This window comes from Eurytemora carolleeae, unplaced genomic scaffold, assembly GCF_000591075.1.
Source record: "Eurytemora carolleeae unplaced genomic scaffold, Eaff_2.0 scaffold826, whole genome shotgun sequence".
Taxonomy (NCBI): domain Eukaryota; kingdom Metazoa; phylum Arthropoda; class Copepoda; order Calanoida; family Temoridae; genus Eurytemora; species Eurytemora carolleeae.
In genome coordinates, this window is record NW_019396715.1 from 117,363 (window position 1) to 138,469 (window position 21,107).

Sequence of the window (21,107 nt, forward strand, 5' to 3'; positions counted from 1 at the left end):
AAAGAAAAAATGTGCATTCATATTATTTCTCTCTAAATCTAAAATTTTATTAAAATTGAATCACAGAATTATAGAAAATTGGCAAAATTGTAATAGAAAATTCGCAATTTTCAGTTCCGGGCTAATTTTGAAGGAAAAGTGATTTAAGTTCTCTAGTTCCTTTCTTCTTAGTTTATTCTAAAGTATTAAATATACGCTGTTCAGTTGAAACCTTAATAATCATTGAAAAACAATTTTTCCGTATAAGCTAGTGATTCCAGAACTGAAAATTGCGAATTTTCTAATTACAATTTTGCAAATTTTCAAAGATTCTGTGATTTAATCTTTTTAAAATTTTAGTTTTCAATAGAAACAATTTATTTACACATTTTTGTTTTCTGAACTTTTGGTTTTGGAAGAAAAAAACACCATACAGAAGAGTTGCACAAAAAAGTTACACTTTTGCACCAGGCGCCGCAAATCACACTTTTTTTTTACTCACCCTGTATATAAAAGATGTACTTGTATTATGTACAATTTGTCCGGAATGAGAATGAACCAACGGATAAACGATCAAAATCATCATTTTTTTAAATACTCCAATTTTTACAATAAAAAATCGAAACTTAGTAAAGATATTGTTAACTTTGAACGCTGGATCTCGATATCCAATGTGGACATTTCTAATTTGAGGATCACTGCTTGATCCCTCAATTATAGTTAATACTTACAGGGATATCAAAGAGGAATTCGATTATTCCGTAGATGTGGATAAGATGAATATATATGTTTGATCCAAGATTTAAAAACACAAAAGTAAAGATAATTGATTTAAGTTTATCATTCATTCTTTCTATTTCTATTCTTATTTTTACTAAATCCTTGGTAACTTTCTCTTCCTCTTCTTGCCTAATTAGCCCCTGCTCCTGGCTTCCTGGTGGTTCCCGCCCCTGCTCCAGGCTTCCTGGTGGTTCATCCCCCTGTGTATGGCTCCTGGTTTCATTAATTGTTCTTCGCTTCTGTTTGTGGCTTTCTTCGCACCTGTTCTTCAAACTTCCAGACGTTCCAGGACTTTTTCGCCCCTGCTTATCCGTTTCTGAAGCTTTTCACCTTAGATGCGATTATTAACTAAAATATTGCATTGTAGTCAATATCGTCTTCATTTTGATGGTGTATTGATGGCGTAAGGCGCCCGGCCTCTTCGACTCTCCTAGCCGCCGCGCTCGGCCCAGAATTGTCTTAACCAACCCCTAACCCTCAAATAATACAAAAATTAACAGGTTTCGTAAGTTCGATATTGCAGTAGGTTGGATATTACAGTAGGTCCGATATTGCAGTAGGTCGAATATTTAGAAGGCCAAAAGTGCAGTAGGGGGATATTGCTGTATTAGCGATGCAACCTTACCATGAAGTCCACTTACAAGATAAAGATGAAATCTCAAACTTGTACAGTGAGGCCCATAGACGACTGTTAGACTCAAGAATTATAATTTTAAATAGTCATGAACATAAAAACACCGCATCTGTGTTGTGTACACAGACCCAGTTCTCTTCAATGGTGATTTTGAAGAAACTAGCCTAGTAAAACTATTTGATTTATATCGTCATTAAATACAGATAAGATTGCTTCAATGTCGATTTCCTATTCCTCAAAACTCAGAGCTAACACTCAGATAATTGTACTCTTTCTTTTTTGCACAAAAGAAACTTTACAAGTCATAATTATTTTCTGGACCTTTGTCCTTTTTCCATCTCATAGAATTTAAGTTTAAGTTGAGTTTTTCATTTTTAAAAATGTCTTTTACTATCTCTAGTTTAAATACTTACATAACAAAATAATAAAATGTCAATTTTTTAGAAACATGTTTTTTTCTGCTAGTTTTGTTTGAAGGAGAGATAAAGTAGTACTTGCAAGGTAGTTGGACTGTATGTGTCTTATGCCTGATATGTTTTGAATTTAAAGTTCAAATTTTGCCCTCCCCCCCCCCGGAGCTCCTAAGGGGATGGCAAAAAAATGCCCCCCCCCCCAGAAATATTTCTGTGTACGCCCTCGAGCCAACCTTTTCTTACTTGACCCCAATTGCTCTCCATTATATTCTGGGCATTGTTAAACTTCATGGACATTGTCAGGTGTCGTCAAAATTTGCTAGGTTGAATGTCAAATTAATGGGTTATATGGTAATATCCGTAGCAAAGAACGAAATTTTATTGCATAACATATTATGTTAAATGAGATTTTTTTTCAATTCAGTAAATTTCAAGTTTTTATAACGACGACATAAATAGCTGTAAATTATTTCTAGTCCCTTATCATAAATTGGGCGCCGAAACAATAATTTGGAAATTTTACCAAAACAAATAATTGTGTATGGCCCAACTAGTTGTCTTTATTTACTCTGTTCCAATTTAGCATTCTTTCACTTTGAGTTAGCCGTGCAGCCTATTTTAGTGACATCTTATCCTTAAAGCTTAGTTTTGTCTTTTATATAAATATTCATGTTTTTCTTCATTTAGGTTTCTATCCGCCATATACATTATAGTAATCAGTATGCGATAATAGTTTCCTAATATGGTAATATAGAAAACAATATTAAATATATAACTTCTTCATATTCATTATTGTTTTATATACACGCATACCCCTCATCAATTTATGTTTCTTAATTATTTTTAATTGTATTTACTATGATTTTTTTTAATTGATTTGTTTAGATTTGGGTTTGTGATTCCGGATTGAAAATGGTGCTAAAACGTTTCTGAAGGATTTTTGGGAAACCAATTCATTTGAACTCTACTATTCACCATAGTTTCAGTAGAAGTAAATATTTCCATTTACTGTTATAGCATCTCTTCTTGGATAATGAGCCAGATAGAAAGATTGATGTTACCGGCATGCAATTTCTATTGGTTCAGAATAGACATTAAACACATGGCTGAACCCTGATTGGATCAGGAGCTATTGGACTCAGCATACTAGAGTGTATTTGAACCCAAAAACTTTAAGTCTATGTTATAGAGGACGTGAGTCAGACTCTAATAAAACGCATAAATAACTTCCAGTATATATATTCCTTATAACTTATTACTAGAGGGTTCAGAACTAGAGTCAATATCGATATCGCACGTGTAGACTGTAGAGATGATATCAGTACTATGCCCCGTATGCGTTCTATCTCATTCTGTTGAATCTTGTGGAACTAGTTTAACGCGGCCAGGCATCGTCTTCCACATTACCCCCCCCAGCGGAGAGGCCGGAGGATGAAGTCGGAGGCTGAAGGCGGAGAATGAAGGCGGAGGCTAGCGATAAAAACTCTTTTAACGTTGAAGCCTTTGGTGTAAAATCTTTGGTTTTAGGTTAAAAGTTACTCTTTTCCTCTTCGGCGTAGTAACGGCGGAGGATTCTGCAACAACTTTTCGAGGTCGTCCTCTACGTCTAGGGGGATAAGGAGGAACCGGAGGAGGTTGGCGTGGGGGTCTGCCCCGGAGTGGAGGTTCTAGTGGAGCCTCATCATCTGCTGTGAAAGCTGGTTTGAGGCTTCTACTCTCTTGCCAACCTGGAGCTAAAAGGTGTTAAGTATCGTACGTACTGCTTTAGATATCTTAAAATAAGACAAACGGTTTTGAATAATTAAAAGCAAATTTTTTTTTAATATTCCCCTAACCATAAAATGGCCAGGGGGTGAGAATCTATGTATAGCCTTATGATAAATGGTTTAGGATTGCTGCAATTCATGTTCAGAGTTCAATTTTTCAAGTTCAGCTCAATGTTAAATCAATATGATCGCTAACTTCAATAGTTTGTTTACATTTATAAACCTGTATCCTTCAGCCGTACACTATTCATTAAAGAAAGAAATTTGAAAACCAATCCGTTTAACTACTTTTCGTTAAAAATCTAAAAGAGATTGAGGGGGGGGGGCGACTAACTCCCCACCCCCTTCCGCTAGAATTTTGAATGAGACTAACAGAAATGCCTAAATACACAAAATTTCAAAACTAAGCCTGACGCTTTTTTAACCTGAGGTCCACATTTAAAGGGATTGAATCTTTGCCACACACTCTGATTTACTAATCCCTTTATCTTTGCAACTCAATGTCGGTTATCTTTTGATATTACAAACTATTAATTCCGTTAGATCAAATAAGCTAAGTTTGAAATATTAAAGTTTACACCATCAGCTGTTGCAAAAAGAAAGGGATTTAACAATTTGAGTTCAAATATTTTAACGTATATATATTTTCAAACAAGTGAACACTTATTTTCTTAAGTAATCTTTGTTTGATTTCCTTTTATTTCAATTGTGAACATTTTCTCTTTGTAACTATTGTAACAAAACCAAAAAAAAATTGTAGGGTTTTATACTAATTTTTGTAGATTTTCAAATTTTATAAATTTTAGAAATTGTGATCGTTCATAAACCTTCCCTATAAGCTAATATGAGTTTAAACACAAAATTTGGGCCAGATCGGTTCAGCCGTTTTGAAGTTTATTAAGGACACAAACAGACAGACACCAAGACACCCAAACAGACAAGCAAAGTATATATATATAGATTATACATTGATATTCTCATTGTATTGTTTTTGTAAAACATTATGCAGACATCTTAACAAGAGAAATAAGCTTTCAGCAACAGTACTAAGCAGCATATAAGCATTGATACAACTTGTTTTTATGTTTATTAAATGTATATAAGAAATTATAAGAACTATAGAGGAGGCCTTTGTAAGCAGGCCTCTGACCAATAACTAACAGGGGCATGGCTGAAAGGAGTAATGAGTGTATGGTATGGGTATATGGGTCACGCACCCCTGACTCTGTAATAAAAGTAAATTCAACCTAAAGTCTGACCTCGTCAACCTTGTTGCACCGGCTAGTCCTATTGAGTATCTGCTTTATTTACCCAATACAGTACAAACAGGGACCAGAAAGGTTGACCCGGCTCGGTAATTAAAATGTACTACGGCTGCCCGTGGGTGGGTGTATGGTGGTACTGTTTTGTTTATGGTTTATATTTTCTTTCAGGGTTAAAATTCAGCATAGTGTAATAAAAACACAAGTTTTTTTTTAACTTTTTTGTTTCTAAATATTCGTGTGTTCTTTACTATGTAAATTGTTTACTCTAGCAGAAGAATTCTGCAAAAAACGTGTTGTAACGTTCGTTTTTGAATGTTTTTTTAATTTTTTATTCTTTTTAAGATAAGGATATTGTAAAGTTTGCAAAAAGAAAACTTTAACATACAACAGTTCTTAAATTTTGAGAATTTGTTGAATGAGATGAGAGGAATTTATGAGTTTCTATTCTATTTTTTGTTTGTTTTTAACTGTTGTCTATATCTCATATGTATATATGACAAAGTGGAAATCTCTGATTATTTGTTTGTCTAATTATAACTCATAATTAACCTCCTGGACTGATTTTCCTCAAATTTTGAACAAGATAAAATCACAAGAATGTTTGGTTTGCAAATTTTAAGTTGAGTAAACTAAAATGTAAAGGAAAAAATAATCCGGGCAACGCTGGGTTTCCAAGCTACTATATAATACATAAGAAAAAATTAACTAGACATCCTAAATCTTGAATAAAAATATGACTATTTTTCCCTGTAACAAACTAAATCTTTGTTAGGACAAGTTTCAGATTTTGATAATTTTTAGCTTTTTGAAAAGCCTATGACATATTGCACAACCCGTCAAAAAAAATTTTAGTTTTTCTTAATTACACATCAGGTTATTTCAAATGACATGGTCAAGAGCTTTTCAAAAATGTATATCTTTTTATTTTTTGGACATTTTTTCGCAAACATTTTTACTATATAAATGGATTTTGCAAAAAAATATAATTTTTGCAAATTTGCAAAAAAAATCAGATTCTAAAAGTAGATCATTAGAACTTTCCAATGATATATAATTTTTCATATTTTGACATTAAACATGGGATTTAGGGGGGGTGGGGTCAAACTGACCCCCCCCCACAGCGTATCCTGGTTTTTGAGTACCCCAGAAAGGATAGGGTTAAACTATGTATAAGAAAGCTTAAAGATTATGTCGTCTTAAACTAACAAATTATTCACAATTCCTTAAGATATGAAAAATAAATAGAAATTCGACAAAAAAAAACAAAATTTAGTGAAAGAGTTAAGCCCTTGCCACAAACTCAAATATAATATTTAATCTAACAGAATTCATAGTTTAAGGAAAAAGGTCTATAACATTGGGTTGCAAAGATATAGGGATTATAAAGTCAGCGTTTGTATATTTTATTACTTACTATTGCAAAAATTCATCATTAAAAAGTAAGAAACCAATATAGAATAAAAACTTGTCAAGGATTACAGTACGGGACCCATAAAACTGTGAAAGACAACGGCTTCAATTCTAGTGATGATTGTACAGACCTATTTACCTAAATAAAGTTCTACCTCCTGGTTTTACCAAAGCAATATCAAACATAAATAAGATTGCATAAAAGCCATCTTCCTTTTCCATATATTATTTTCATTATTTTTCCAAAAAGTGGCTAAATCTTACTTGCAGTCATTGCATGGAACAATCTGTTCTGAAACTGTCAGATCTCCAATCTTTACGCCGTGCAACTGACAAAAAGCAATGTTTAAGAAAGGATGAAAAACTTTTTCTTTTTATATTATTCCCCCCTTTCACGCCACCTCTCCTTCCATAGTTTCCATGAAAAGCTCTCTAATATTAATATTTTAAAAACTTTCAAATAATTTAGATAAAAGAGGTTTTGAATAGTTTTTAATTATATTTCTAAATATATATATTAAATACAAAAGTATGCTATCCTTTAATATATAATACAGTTTTTTTTGAACTGTTGCTTTGTCAATAGTTTAATATAAATATACTAGAAATCCAAACATGAAAAATCTTTTAAAAAAATGTATCTGTAAAATTCTAGATTTCAACCTTATCAATTTATAATTGTACGTACACGATAACATTGCAAAAAAGTTATATTAACAATCTTGTAAACTGTAGAAACCTCGATACTTAAATAAATATCTAGATCTTAAAAAAATTATATGTTTCTCTTTTAGTCCAACGAATTTGAAAATGTTTAATGGCCATTATTACCACCACAATCTAAATATCAAATGTCAGAGAATAAAATATTTAATCATATATCTAGGAAACTTTTAAAAATTTCATGAATTTTCTAGATTGGATCGACTTTAAAGAGTTCCAACGTTGTTGATTTTATCACAGTGACTCACTTAAAACTTATATGATCACTGATCAGGTAGTTTAGAACTTGTTTGTAATTTTGTGAATATGATGAATACAAGGCTTTATACTATAAGTCAGGTTACTCTCGATGCGCTACAGGTTAGAAAGATAAAAAACTAAAATTACGTCACTCTCGCCTCTAATAATCATTTTAATCTACCTATCTTATTACACCACATTTTCCTTATATTGGAGCGCATCGAGGGTAACCAACCTAACCTCTGCAGCCCCTGCTCCTAGTTGTACAACCCTAGCTGAGAATTCATGTCCTGGGGTCACCACTGGTTCTACATACGAGGGAACATCTGCTCCATTTCCTGAAACAAAGGACCTTTTAGCATCATTTTTGTTTGTGTATTCCGCTAAATTTTGCGCGGAATTCAGCATTTTTGGGCGAAAATTTGCTATAGCTTAAAACTCAGCAGTGATTGATCGCACAAAAACCCGCAAAATTTGCACACAACAAAAACAATTTTTAATATTTTTTTTGAAAATCTTTGCTGAAAGGTTCCATAAGAGTTTATGTATTTTATAGTAAAAGCTTTCTCAAATTTTTAATATGGAAATTAGAGCGATGTTGTCATTTGCGTAAGTATTTGTAAGGGATTCCATGAACCTATTTTTATGTGGCTTTTTTATGAACTTTTAGATAGGAAAGACCCTATTTTCGAAATAATCTGTCCCGCTATTAAATGGTCATGACCATTAAATGTTGGTATTTGCGAAAAATTTGCAAAACCATCTTTTATGAAAACTTTGAGCCAATTTTTTTTGGAAGATTTTTCTTTGCGCAAAGTTTGCCTGAATTTGCATAAAAATAATTTTGCGCTTGTGAATCCGGCATTGCCATCTTTTCATGAAAGGTCACTTGAAATTACGCTTACAGTCCCTTTGGGGCACTCATCTATTGATGAAAATTATTACTAATTTCAGATAGGATCTCAAATAAGTATCCTCTCAAGATTTAAAAGTCTTCATCCGAAGTCTCAACAATTAATAACGTTTAAAGTTCGACCCAACTTGGTGAATTTACTGGATAAGAATATTGATGAAATATTAAATGGTTTAAACTGGTCTAACCCCAAAATCTTGGTGCACCAGTGAACGTTTTTGCGTCCCCAGCACAAATACCAACAGCTTCTACCTAAACACAAGATATAAGAAGTTTTACTAAAGGATTTTCCAATTATGAGCACTGAAACTTTCCAGTAGAAATTTAGATCAAAGAATTTTTTGAGATAGAACCCCAATTTATGGTTCACTTCAGGACTCAAGTAAGACATGTTTTGACCAGGCATAACTTACAAACACTTATAAAGAAGGGGAGGGGATAATGTCACAGGATTATCATGAAATTGCAGAGAAAAGGGTTTGCACCTTGTTTTTATCCTCTACTTGTGACTAGCAGCAAAAAAATAGTATTTTAAAATGTTTAAAGAAAGTTCCAAAATATCTATAAAAGATTACGATTTTTTTCTAAGTTTTATAGATGGAAAACATTCAATCAGATTAGACCCTTGGCTGTTAAATCCCTTACAGACAACAACCAAAACAAGGTGAGATGAAACATTGTTAGAATTTATAATATTCTATAAGTTAAGTACTTTGAACTGCCTGCCTAAACAGATTGGAGTTTTAATAAAGGAACTAACTTTTGCTACAGATTCTGATTTTCTTATCTTTGCAATCTGATGGTGTAAACCTTTGATATTTACTCTTTTCCTTTAGTATTTTTACATGATAAACAAACCTTGACAAGAACTTCTCCAGGTCCAGGAACAGGTTTCTCAATCTCCTCTATCCTGTAGTCTTCTAAATAAGATGATCGCGTATTAAAAAATAGTAGCTGAATTGCCCGGTGTTGCCCGTGAAATTTTTCAAGGGTTCCCACAAAGAATGTCAGCCAATTCGGCTCAGCTGTTTGACCAGCTATACATCTTAATACATTTATATATATGTAAGCGTAGAGCTTTATTATATAGTTCACAATACAACTTTAATCCCCTACCCTACATTTGAAAAGTGACTGGTCATATTTACAACAGTACCCTTAACCAGGGGAGGGGTTATTTCCAAGCCCCCCCCCCCCACGTGGTTTTTTTCGAAATCTATAAACTTTGCCGTCAATCTGCTAGGGTGTTTATATCCAATAAACGTCCACAATACTACATACTCAGTTTAACTACCTTACATAACAGGTCTGTCCCTTTAAATATGTTTCATATTGGAGAATTCATTATCAACTTGCTTCGTGTATATAAAGCAAATAGAAAATATCAACTGTATATGAAAGAATGCGTTTAAAAATAATTTATGAAAATAGGTTTTAATATCCAAGTGATTTGTTTGAGAAATAATTGATTTTTTTACGATCTGAGTTGTATTTTGCAAGTCGCAACTTTCTCAATTTGTACAGATTCTACATTATTCGGCCGGTGTGAGTCGTTTTTGACAATTTTCTCCTTATAGACGCATCAGATAGAAGTAAGATTAGTAGCAATCAAAAGCGATTATTTTTCGCCGTAAGCCTAAACCCCAATTCATTTTTGGTGAACACTCCCTTTAATATATCAGAGAATATCATTTGTAATTATAATTATTTATAATTTACTAAGTTTTATAATTTTTAATAAAATTTTTAACAAATTTTTTAATATCATATATATTATTTCGGAAAGTCTGTTTAGTGTAGTAATAAAAAAACAGTTTCTAGAATGGCTGGTCTGGTTTGGGCAACATTATTTTTGTCAGATATTTTTTACAACTTTAACGAAAAAAGTCTGTATTTTATAATACGTTGCCCATCTAGAAAGCTCATAACATACTGTCATAAATATTAAATAACATTTCCAAATCTGTAAATAATGAAACAATTTAATACTTGTCATGGTTGTTTTTGGGTTTTTTTAATAAAGAAATTATTGCTTTTGTTTCTTAAAGCATGCATACAGCCAAAGTTTAATGTTTCAGTTATCTGTTTTCAAAAGTATTCTGAATCTTGCATAAAATTATTATTTTTACATCTTTAAAAGTATTTTTTCTAACACTTTTACCTATATAAAATAGAAAACTTTATATAAAAGTGTATATAATTTAATGTTTCAGTTTTCAGTTTTCAAAACTTATTCTAAACCCAACATTAGTACTTTTTTTACACCTTGAACATTTTTTTTTAAACACTTACCTTTTCCATAGACACGGACTGCAGTCATCATCTCACACATTTTGTTATATAATTTCTAGAATTCAGCTAAAACACATTTGAAAACGACTAAAAATTTTAGACTAGGGTTGCCAGTGGAATGGAAAAATCGTTGCGCAAATTCAGGATTTTTTGGGCTTTTTTAATTTGCGTTCATTGCTTGGTGCTCTACTTTTACGCCCAAAAGTTGGCAGAAGATGCAAATTTACGCCGAATTATTCATTTGTGCGCTAAGATGAATTTCTGTACGTTGAGTTTTAGATTGGTTTCATTTAGTCTTTTTAATCCAGACGACTACTGAGAGGGGGAGAAAACTTCTTTTACGATGCTTAGAAAACCAACAGTGTGTCAGATGTTAACAGTTGAAGGTACAAATGTGTTTTTCCATGACAATTTAATCCGTTTTTTAGTTTTTTTCCGCTAATGTTTTAAATCAATTCTAGGTTCGACAATTTGAACCTAAATTCTACCTGATGTTCTTACAGATTCTATCTGATTTATTAATATTTTATTATAAACTATAAATTTATTTTAACATTTTCCGAGAGGCTATGTCATACACACACACATGCCAAACTGATTGTTGACTGAATGTTTCAAATTAAAACAAGTTTTTAAAGGCGCAGTGTTATTTAGAATATGTTGAATCAAACTTATGCTTTAGCTTCAAAAATTAAATAAAATATAAACAATGTTTGTTTTAATATGTTTTCCCATTACGTTTTAATATTTAATTCCAAAACTTTGGAAATACCAGGCTTTCAGGTAGGCAAACGCCACATTTTTTTAAAAATTGTATTTATTGCATTAAAAAACATTTATAACTACATTTTTTCCCCCAAAAAATAGTGTTTTTGATGGTCCATAAACATGACCCGATTAGTTCAGCCGTTTGGACGTTTGACAAGACTGATTGACGTACTTATATTTATGTATTTTTTAATCTTCATGACAGAAACAAATTTTAAAATATAAAAAGGATCAACTCAGACCGAAATATATTTCAAAAAAATTTGGAACTATATAATACTAACTTTTATTTTGGATCACAGTCAACACAATCTTTTAAATAAAGAGTTTGGTTTCCAATCCATGATATTGCGCTTAAGATTGTTAATCGTTTAAAAAACCACCAAAAAACTTTTGATTTTTAAAAGCGAACAGATCATTTCTTACTTTTGTATCATGAATAAATATCGGAAATGCTGGTTTTTTTAGTTTTAATGAAAGAAACGAAAATTCTAATTTTTGATTATGTGAAATATTTTACCACGGTCCTATCTTTACAATGAAAACAAGCTATATTAAGAAAAATAGAGCAATCTTGTTTTGCAAAAAGTTTTAGTTTTAAACTGTTCTGCACTTCTTAGAAACTCTTTAATTAAGAATTGTAATAGCTAGATAGAATTAGAGAGTTTTCATATTATTTATTGCACCGGAAAATTGAGTCTGTGCTCAATATTGTGCTTTTCTTTATTGTGCAAAGTCGCACAATCTTCATTGCGAATTTTTTTGAAGCAACATGTAGTTCGATGTTCTCTATTGATGCGACAAAAAATCGCAAAGAAAATCATCATTTTAGAGAGTGCGACTCAAAATTTTATGCAATTACAAATTATTTTTCACAATTTCCTTTGAAAACTTAATACAAAACAATCCATACAGAAAAGAATGTTTTAGTTTTGAATAAAATCATAAAAGTGAGTTAAAAAACAAAATAAATGACAATTATATTTGCTCCCTATTAGAAAATATGTTCATAATATTTACCCCTGTGTCTGTTTCTTTTACAAAATTTAAACCTTTTGCTATTATTTCGGTTGCCCGGGATATTTTCGACGTTTGTGCTGAAATAGAAAGCTTTGTTTAAATACCAATTATTTCAGTTCAAAATGTTCAACCTCTGGATAATGGTATTTTTTATACAGGTATCATAATTAAAATATGTACGTAGATGTCTAATGGGAATGTTCACGAAAAATGAAAAATGCCCCTTATAGGATGATTTGCAACACAATGTCAACTATGAATGCTGTAAGATCAAATAATCTAAGTTGCACATGTCAAATTTTTAAATTATAAGGTTGCAAAGATATAGTGATTCAAAAAAATTGATTTTGTGGCAATGACTCAATTCCTTTTACTACTAGCTGTTGCGTATATAAGAAGAAAATGGATAAAAACGTCTTATGTCCAAGAGCGTAGAGTTCATAATAATTCATAATAAGTTGCATTATTATTCTACTAAAATTTTTGTTCTCTTTATAGACGCAAGATATGGAAGTAAAATTAGCAGCAAACTATATCGAATTGAATTCAACCTATGCCTAACCCTAATTTAGGTTCCCGGTAATCCCCCCCCCCCATATCTTGTGCCCCACTGTTGCAGAAAAATTATACACTGCCTGCAGTTGCAGAAATATTATAAGTGATCCTCTATATGTGGTTTTAAAAATAAAACAAAAGTAACTGAACAATACTTTATTAACTTTAAATAAAAAAAACTGTGCCGCTTTTGAAGGAAGCTGGCAAAATATAGAATATTGTGAAATTGGTGCTGATTCGCAAGCCTCTTCCAAATAAACAAAAGTTAGGTTAAAGAAGCATTTAAAAGTATACAGCCATAAGGAATGGCCATAATTAATTGCTTGTAACTCAAAAGATCTAATGTTTACAGCTATATAGAATAATTATAAATCATGCAAATTGCAACTCCATAACTTTACTTTAAGGCCCACCCTCAAGGCTAAACATAGATTCAGACCCATGCAGCCTCTCGATGGTTAAAACCTCCAAAAAATTAAATGTCATAAAATAAATCCAAAACAAAGCAATTATCCCTATTCCCTACTGACAACATGTTTTTGAATATCTATTTGATATTGAAGGCTGTAGCTGGTGATCGGAACACGATTTACAAAAGAGAATTGGTAGATGAAGAGCATTGGCAGGGATTACCTGGACGGGAAGTTATTAACACCAGAACTGAAGTACAGGTGTAGTTAGTGATGATTAAGATTTTTGGGTTCTACAAAAATCTGAGCAGCTATTTTTGCAAAATGCAGAATTTGATGGGCAGGAAATTTAAACCAATCCCTGTTGGGGTTCTTGAAAACCAGGATATGCGCCCCCCCCCCCTCTAAGTCCCATGTTTGATCTCCAAAAATGACAAATGATACATTATTGGCAAGCTCTTATGCTCTTATCTGCAAGTAATGTGCAAATTTGCAAAATTTTAAATGTGTAATTAAGAAAAAATAAAAATGTGCAAACTTCTTTTGCAAATAATTTGCAAAATTTCTTTGCAAAACTTGTGCAATATTACATCACCAACTATTTGCTTTATATCATTACGGGGTTAGTTAAAAACAATTCTAAGAACAATTTCTTTTATAAAACTCCGAAGAAGACAACCTCCAATAAAAACTGTCACATTGTTTTAGAATTGTTTTTTTTTCCATAGAAAGGGCTATTGTTGTAAGAATTAGAAGCATTTTGTTTGTGTATTGCGAAATTTAATATCTCGTCGAGTCCAATCAAAAAGTGATATGAAATAGAAATTGTAATTTTATGATTCTTTGAAGTAAATGATTTAAGTATGTAGTTACTTTTTAAAAGTCAACATATTTTTGAAAAAAGATTTCAGAATAAAAAATGCTATGACACACTACACAAAGGCCCGCAGTTTTTATGGGCAAGCTTTTAACTTTAATTATCTATTTTAATTGGATTTTACAATATTTTTGAATATTTATATGACATCAGATGGAAATATTTTGAGATTTCTATATTTCGTATTCTTCATTTTCTTCTTGTTCTTACATCTTTTAATCATATTGGACTAATTTTGAAAATAAAAATAAAAGAATTTTTTTTGAAAGTCCTTATAGTTTGCCACTTTACAAGAAAGAACTATTTTTAAGTGATCTTGCTTTTTTTTCTAAACCCTGTATTTAATTGAACTAGCTGAGGATCTTGCCTTCTCTTTATATAGAATTGTTTACTAAATTTTCTTTTTATTCTTGCTTCTTGTTTCTTGTGTCTACACTTTGAGGCCTCTCCAAATAGTTCTTTTGAAATTGAGTTGTGGAGCAGGTAGGATTGAGATAAGTAGGTTTGTAAAAGGAAGGGTATAGGGAATTGCTCACTGTGTTCCTTCTATTATACTCTTTCCTAGTTAAGGGGTATTAAGTAAACCCATAACTCCACCCCTTACGCAAAATGGGGAGTTGTAAGCCCTAAAGCCCCATTGAGAGGAATCTTTCACAGCAGTCCAGTTCTTCTTACAGGTGGTCGAGTAAAACACAGGTATTGTTGTGCATGGCATGTATACCCATCAGGGGTTATCCTTCTTTCAGTTACAACATGGGCTGAAGATGAAGTCTTGTTTTATTTTATGTACATTCCTTGCTTCCCCTGTAGGATACAAGATGCATGCACTCCACCAAACCAAATAAGAGAGTTCCGTTTTCTTCTAAGAACGGTAGGCAACTGATTGAATGGGCAAGTAAAAGGACCAATTGTTGGAAAAAACATTTGAGCGTTTTTTTCAGTGGTTTTGTTTAATAAATTATAACTTTGTTTCGGAACTTTAATATTAAAGCTGTGGAGGTTTTATGTATGCATGCATACATATAACATATTGAATCATAACTTTATTTAAAGCAATGGGCGGCGGGTGAGGGGAATGAGGGGTTGACATAGAGAAGAAGGTTAAATTCATGTGACTGGTAAACTTTTAACCTCAATAGTTCCGTTATTTTTGATATTATGCACCAAGTATGAGAAAGCAACTTTCATACACTATTGTCATAATATATATATGAAATAATTCAAGCATTTAAAAAAAGTGCACTTTTTGCTTTCTACGTACAAGCGGAATTGGGCTATTCTAGTTCACAGTGAAACTTTGGTTTTTTTTTATATGTTACAAGCTGAGGTGGCTGGCGTTGCCCGTAAAATAATAAGAAAAATTGAATTTCGAAAATAAATTGATTTTTGAAAAAAGTGGAATTTTGAATAAAAATTGAATTTAAAAAAAAATCATCTATTTTTAAACCAATGTGTTGGTTCCCTCACACAATTTCAGCCAATTCGGTCCAGCCATTTGGCCAGTTATAGTTTACATATATAAATAAACAAATATGCAAACAGTGTTTAATGATACTAATGATACTATTAAAGACTTTTTTTATGACTATAAAAAATTAAAGTGTGCTGTCTTTGCCAATCTGAAGGCTGATCTCCGAAATGCAATCAGATTCAGGTAGTTTAGGATAAAATCAGTATAAATATCATTTTATTCACCGTACATATGTTATTTTTTTTCTTTCACGAAGCTAGGTTTCCAATGAAATGAAGGGAACAAAAACCAATAAAGCCATAATCAAGAAAGTATTTTGAAAAAGGTCCAAATTGCACCTTTTTCTAAATGACTTTTTTTCCAGGGACTTCTTTAATTAGTATTTATTTTCTTATGGTACTTAATTCCTGCTGATTTTAGTTGTGGTTTTAGTACGATATCCACAAAAAAGTCAGTGCTAAACACTAGTATGACTTTTTTAAAGGATTTGATTTTCGGACTTTTTCTAGTATTTTTATTTCAAATACTTTTTTCCAAATATTTATTAGATGGAATCTTAAAATACTTCAGACAAAACACTTTGCAGTTCAGAATTATTTTCGACCCTATCGGCAACTTTTTTAATTGAAATAAGTTAAATTTGTTCAAGTCTCAACGCTCGTAACCCCCAAGAGACAGATGAAAACACCCTGCATTTAATATGTAAATAAAATATCTCCAACAAAGGAGTCTCGTTTATTAAAAATCCTGTTCGGAAACCTCTTTCCAGATGTATGCTTTTTATTACTGTGCTGGAGTATGTGATATATATTTATTACAGTACTGGAGTATGTGATATATATTTATTACAGTGCTGGAGTATGTGATATATATGCTGGAGTATTTGATATATATTTATAACAGTGCTGGAGTATGTGATATATATTTATTACAGTGCTGGAGTATGTGATATATATTTATTACAGTGCTGGAGTATGTGATATATATTTATAACAGTGCTGGAGTATGTGATATATATTTATAACAGTGCTGGAGTATGTGATATATATTTATTACAGTGCTGGAGTATGTGAGGTTGGTTGGCTGAACTCACCCCCTCCTCAGTCAACTAGTTCAGGGAAAAAATATGAAGATTAACTATTTGCCTTTTGAATTACATTTAAACTTTATAAAAGCTTTAGATATTTATTGATCATAAACATACCTAACTTCAGGGTAAAAAAAAGATGATTTTCAGAAAGGGGGGACAGGGAAATGATTTTTTAAATATAAACTCTGAACTAACATTTTTCTTCCTTTTTACTCTTTACAGTTATTGACGTGAAAGTGAGAATGAGCTTGATGGTAAGTAAAGAAAAATGTTAAAGGGAAATAATCAGAAAAAATGAATTATTCAAGATTGATGGGCAAGCCGTGTCTCATGAGTGTCCAGTGGAATATCCCTATCCATACAAAGATGGGAAACGCTGTTTTGAGGAAGCATTATTTTAAAAAAAATTTTAGTATTTCATACAAAGAACCTTTTAAGATTTGCTAAATAACTTAAAAGATGTGTTGCCCTAGCACTCTCATATTTGACATTATCATCTTGACATTTTTTACTTTTAAAGATAAGTAGTTTCAGGAATTCTTTAAACATTTTTTTTATGCATAGAGTAGAAAACGAGACAGTGAAAAGTTTGGTCAGTGCATAACATTTTTGTTATTAGAGCTATAGATCTAAAAACTAATTGTTCAAAACCCATGAAAAATCAAGTTAATCCCGTCTTATTATTTGTAAAAAACAAAAAACAAATTTTTTTTAATTTCTCAGTCATTATTTCAACAATTTTTGAAACCTTCTGAGCATCTTATATCTTTATTTTTAAGGCTAAACATAGATTCAGACCCTCAGCCTTTATAGAATTAAATTATGCAATGTTTTACTCACAGTGGAAACATCAAGACTCTAGATTTCTATAAAACATTTAGAGCCTTTTATCAATTAAGATTTTTTTATGAAAGAAAATATCCCTCTCAAAATATGAAAAGCTTTAAATTAACTGAGCTTTGAAAACTTGTACTTTAGCCATGAAATGATGTTATTTCTGGTTAATAATGTGCCTGAAATTATTACAATTGTATATTTAATTTAATGTTTTAAATTTGTTATGAGTCCAGTTGCGGTTAAAATGAAAGAGTTAAAATTAGGAACTGTTAGTGTAATTTGAAGTGATCCTTCAAGCTCTTTCCTTGAAACCTTTTTTTGATAAAAAATATGGAAGATATTGTCGTTTTTCTAGGTTTGAAAGTGTTAAATTCTAATAATACCCATATGTTTTTATACAGTAGAAATGTGCAAGTCACTTTTGTATAGAAAACTCCAAATTATTAACATGGAAATTGTTGCGAATCGTGCATTGACATTTTTCAATGGAGAGTCATTTTTTTTGCTTACAGTCCCTTTATTTTAATATTGTATGTTTGCAAAACTATAGGTTTCATGACTCAAAATAGATTTTTTTTCGTAGAAATCAGTTTTATGCTTTCAATGATTACATTATCATACCTATATCATATCTTGAAACATCTAACGTTTACGATATTGGGTTTCCAAGATATAGGTATAAGTACAAAATCGGAGTTAGTGACAAAGACGTAATTCCTTTAATAGTGTTTTGTAAAGTGTTTAAAATGCTTAATTAAAAAATTGGTGCAAACTGTTCTGTTAAATAGAATGATCCTTTAAAAACACTATTTGTCTTTGTTTCTTCAAATATTAGACCTTTAATGTTTAAAATTGAAGTAAACACCCCTTAGTTTGGTCATAACCTCTCTTTTTATGGATAAAATTGAAAGAAAAAGAGGAATTTTTCTTTTTATTATTAAGCTTTAAAATATGGTGAGATTTCGCCAACAAATTACAAAGATATTTGTATAAAAAAGTCAAATTTGTGACACTTAAATCCTAATCAGTTAAAATGTTTGTAAAATATTTCCGTGGTTTTAATTTTAATCTTTATCAGTAAAATCTTTGTGAATTTTGTATCAAGGAATACATGAGCTATTGCTGAAATCCTATTTCCCTATTTAGCGCAGGGATAACTGTCTGAGAGTAAGATATTGAGCATCAACAGTTTTCAAACTAAATGCTTAAATCAGACGAATCTTGAAGAAAAGTTTAAGGCTGTAACTGTTGGCACCAAAGGGTTTCTCACAAAGAAAAGTACATCTTGAAGGTTACACATTCTTGAGCATCATGTTGCATAAAGGAATTGAGTTTTTGCCACAAACTTTTATTTTCTAATCACTATTTCTTTAGAACCCGATGCTGTAGACCTTTGATATTTCAAACTATGATTTATGTTAGATCAAATGATCATAATTTAAAATATCAAAGGTTAACAGCTTTAGATAGGAAAAATATAGGGATTAAACTTATTGAGTTTGTGGCAAAAAATCAATTCCTTTAAGCATGGATTTTTCTCTAATTGTATTAATAACTTGACTTTATCAAATCAAGGTTCTTTGCGTTAATTTTTTGCTTAAAAATACACGTTTTAGTTTTATCTATAATTTTAGTGGAGGTAGTGTAATGTGCTCATTCCAAGAATCAGATATATGTGAACGGAGCAGCAAACTTATTCACAATCCTTTCCAGGAATTCACAATTTATCGACTTAACTAATAAAATATTCATATCAATCTTTCATTTCAGCCCTAGTTCAGAATTGCATTAAATGACAAAACCAAGAAGAAATCTCCTAACCAATGATAGGTTATTCTATAAGTAGTTTTGGATTTAATTTGGCATAAAAGAGAAAAAAGGTATAGAAAATGGTTTTCATACTTTCATAATTATTTTATTTTGATTTTATTTTCTGTCATAATTATCAGTATGGAGTTAAAGCTTTTCAGATTAAGAACACAGTTTTTGTTTGACTATTTATATATGCTGAACCAGAGACAAAAACATATTTAGCATAACTGTGAAATTTTGGAAAGTTTTTTAAATGGGACATTGATGGTAAAAATGGAGTATATTTACCAAGATCCAGTGCTGAAGAATGCCAACAGATTTGTGACAATACCTTAGATTGTGTGGTAAGTTTATAAAGGTTGATAATGAATTGCTGTTTTACACAATGTAGAAATGTTACCCTATACATCTATGCATAGAAGTATGAAGTTGCATTTCATATTTGTAGCTTAATATGGAAATAATAAGACTACTGACATTAATGGTTTGAAGAAAAATGGAAAAATACCATGAATAAAATTGATTCAAATTTCAAAACTAAAATTGCATGATTCATCCTTCTTAAATCACACAATCAGGAAAATTAAAAATGTAGTTTTAATTTCCTAAAAACCCAAACCCTCTTGAAGAACTTAATTTTTGTACGTTATACATAATAGAAGACAAAGAGAAACAAAGTAAAGAGTAACAAACGCATATTTGAGCAAATTTACAGAAAAATTACGGAAACCAAATCTCTACATAGTTAAATCATTAAGCAATAGCCAAATAATCAAATAATAAAATAATTGAATAATTAAATAATTAAAAAATGAAATAATCAAATAGTAATAATTATGTACAACTACTTTACAGAGAAACTAAGGGAATTTTACATAACCAAGGATGTTTTGTAGACAAAATTGGTCGAGGTTACCCGTGGTTAAGTAAATATTAAATTTCCCGAAAAAGTGGTTAAACGAAATTTTATTGTATTTTGAAATGAAAATGCGTGAAAAATTTCCTGAAAACTTTGCAGAGCGGGTGTTATTTTACTTAACTGTCCCAAGGGACGTTAACTAACATAACCTCCCTCTTTTGGGGGAATAATAGGTCGATAATGTTGGTAAAAAGGCGATAAAATAATTTAAGAATTAAATAATTAAAAAATTTAAATGATCAAATAATAAATGATTAAATAATTAAATGAGAAAATGATTTAATAATTAAATATATAATTGATATTTAGAAAATTAAAAAATTAAAACATTTTCATTAAAAAATAATGGTTATTTAATAAATTAAAACCCAAACCTACAGCATAATTATGGAGATTCAAGATCAAAATAAATACCTAATTTTCCCTACAGAAAAAATCTTGATGATTTTGATGATTTTAGGGTTGGGTTTGGAATTCTGCTAATACAGTCTGCTATCCTAAACTAGAAGGCACTTTGAATGTATACATTTCTAACAAGTACAGGCAAGATTACTTCATTTTAAATAATATTTAGTTTACATATCTCTAATCTGAAAACATGTATACTTATTCAATGTACTTTGCATTTATTTTACTCAAAAAATGTTGAAGACGGCTTTAATTTTATCATTTGTAAGACCAAAAATTGTAAAATAATACCAATTAGTTTGTAATGTTTTTTTTCAGTATTCCTACAATTGTAGCCGGATATAAACCTTCATATATCAATACAAGCCTTGAAGATCTCTAATACCCTGGCTAAAGTTACATTTATAGCACTTTTCGATATCCATATTCTAGATGGAACATCCTAACCATCATTAATCTCTTGTATTAAGAGAATGGCAAATGTCATGTAAATATTTAATAACTCTCCACTTAATGAAAAATCTG

General features: G+C 30.9%; 2 protein-coding genes across 5 annotated transcripts; one reads left to right on the plus strand and one right to left on the minus strand.

Annotated features, from left to right (window-relative positions):
- Positions 1-3,142: 3,142 nt before the first annotated feature.
- LOC111707716 (erythritol/L-threitol dehydrogenase-like) lies at positions 3,143-11,010 on the minus strand. Of its 2 annotated transcripts, XM_023480861.1 has the most exons (7): positions 10,904-11,002; positions 10,416-10,481; positions 8,982-9,043; positions 8,312-8,375; positions 7,451-7,548; positions 6,512-6,576; positions 3,143-3,539 (listed from the first exon to the last, which is right to left on the minus strand). In XM_023480861.1, the coding sequence occupies exons 2-7, from the start codon at positions 10,453-10,455 to the stop codon at positions 3,518-3,520; spliced, it is 351 nt and encodes a 116-aa protein (XP_023336629.1). In that variant the 5' UTR covers positions 10,456-10,481; positions 10,904-11,002; the 3' UTR covers positions 3,143-3,517. The 2 variants fall into 2 exon arrangements, with proteins under 2 accessions (XP_023336629.1, XP_023336628.1); XM_023480860.1 differs by having other exon boundaries at positions 10,416-11,010.
- A 1,289-nt stretch (positions 11,011-12,299) lies between these two features.
- LOC111707712 (uncharacterized) lies at positions 12,300-20,722 on the plus strand. Of its 3 annotated transcripts, none has more exons than XR_002766505.1 (8): positions 12,300-12,361; positions 13,322-13,429; positions 15,647-15,699; positions 16,575-16,633; positions 16,829-16,860; positions 19,078-19,156; positions 19,501-19,599; positions 20,635-20,722. XR_002766505.1 is itself a non-coding variant. In XM_023480851.1 (8 exons), the coding sequence occupies exons 1-7, from the start codon at positions 12,326-12,328 to the stop codon at positions 18,730-18,732; spliced, it is 441 nt and encodes a 146-aa protein (XP_023336619.1). In that variant the 5' UTR covers positions 12,300-12,325; the 3' UTR covers positions 18,733-18,734; positions 19,078-19,161. The 3 variants fall into 3 exon arrangements, 2 of the variants coding, with proteins under 2 accessions (XP_023336619.1, XP_023336620.1); XM_023480851.1 differs by lacking the exons at positions 19,501-19,599; positions 20,635-20,722 and adding exons at positions 16,915-16,992; positions 18,658-18,734 and having other exon boundaries at positions 19,078-19,161; XM_023480852.1 differs by lacking the exons at positions 12,300-12,361; positions 13,322-13,429; positions 19,501-19,599; positions 20,635-20,722 and adding exons at positions 14,461-14,916; positions 16,915-16,992; positions 18,658-18,734 and having other exon boundaries at positions 19,078-19,161.
- Positions 20,723-21,107: the final 385 nt, after the last annotated feature.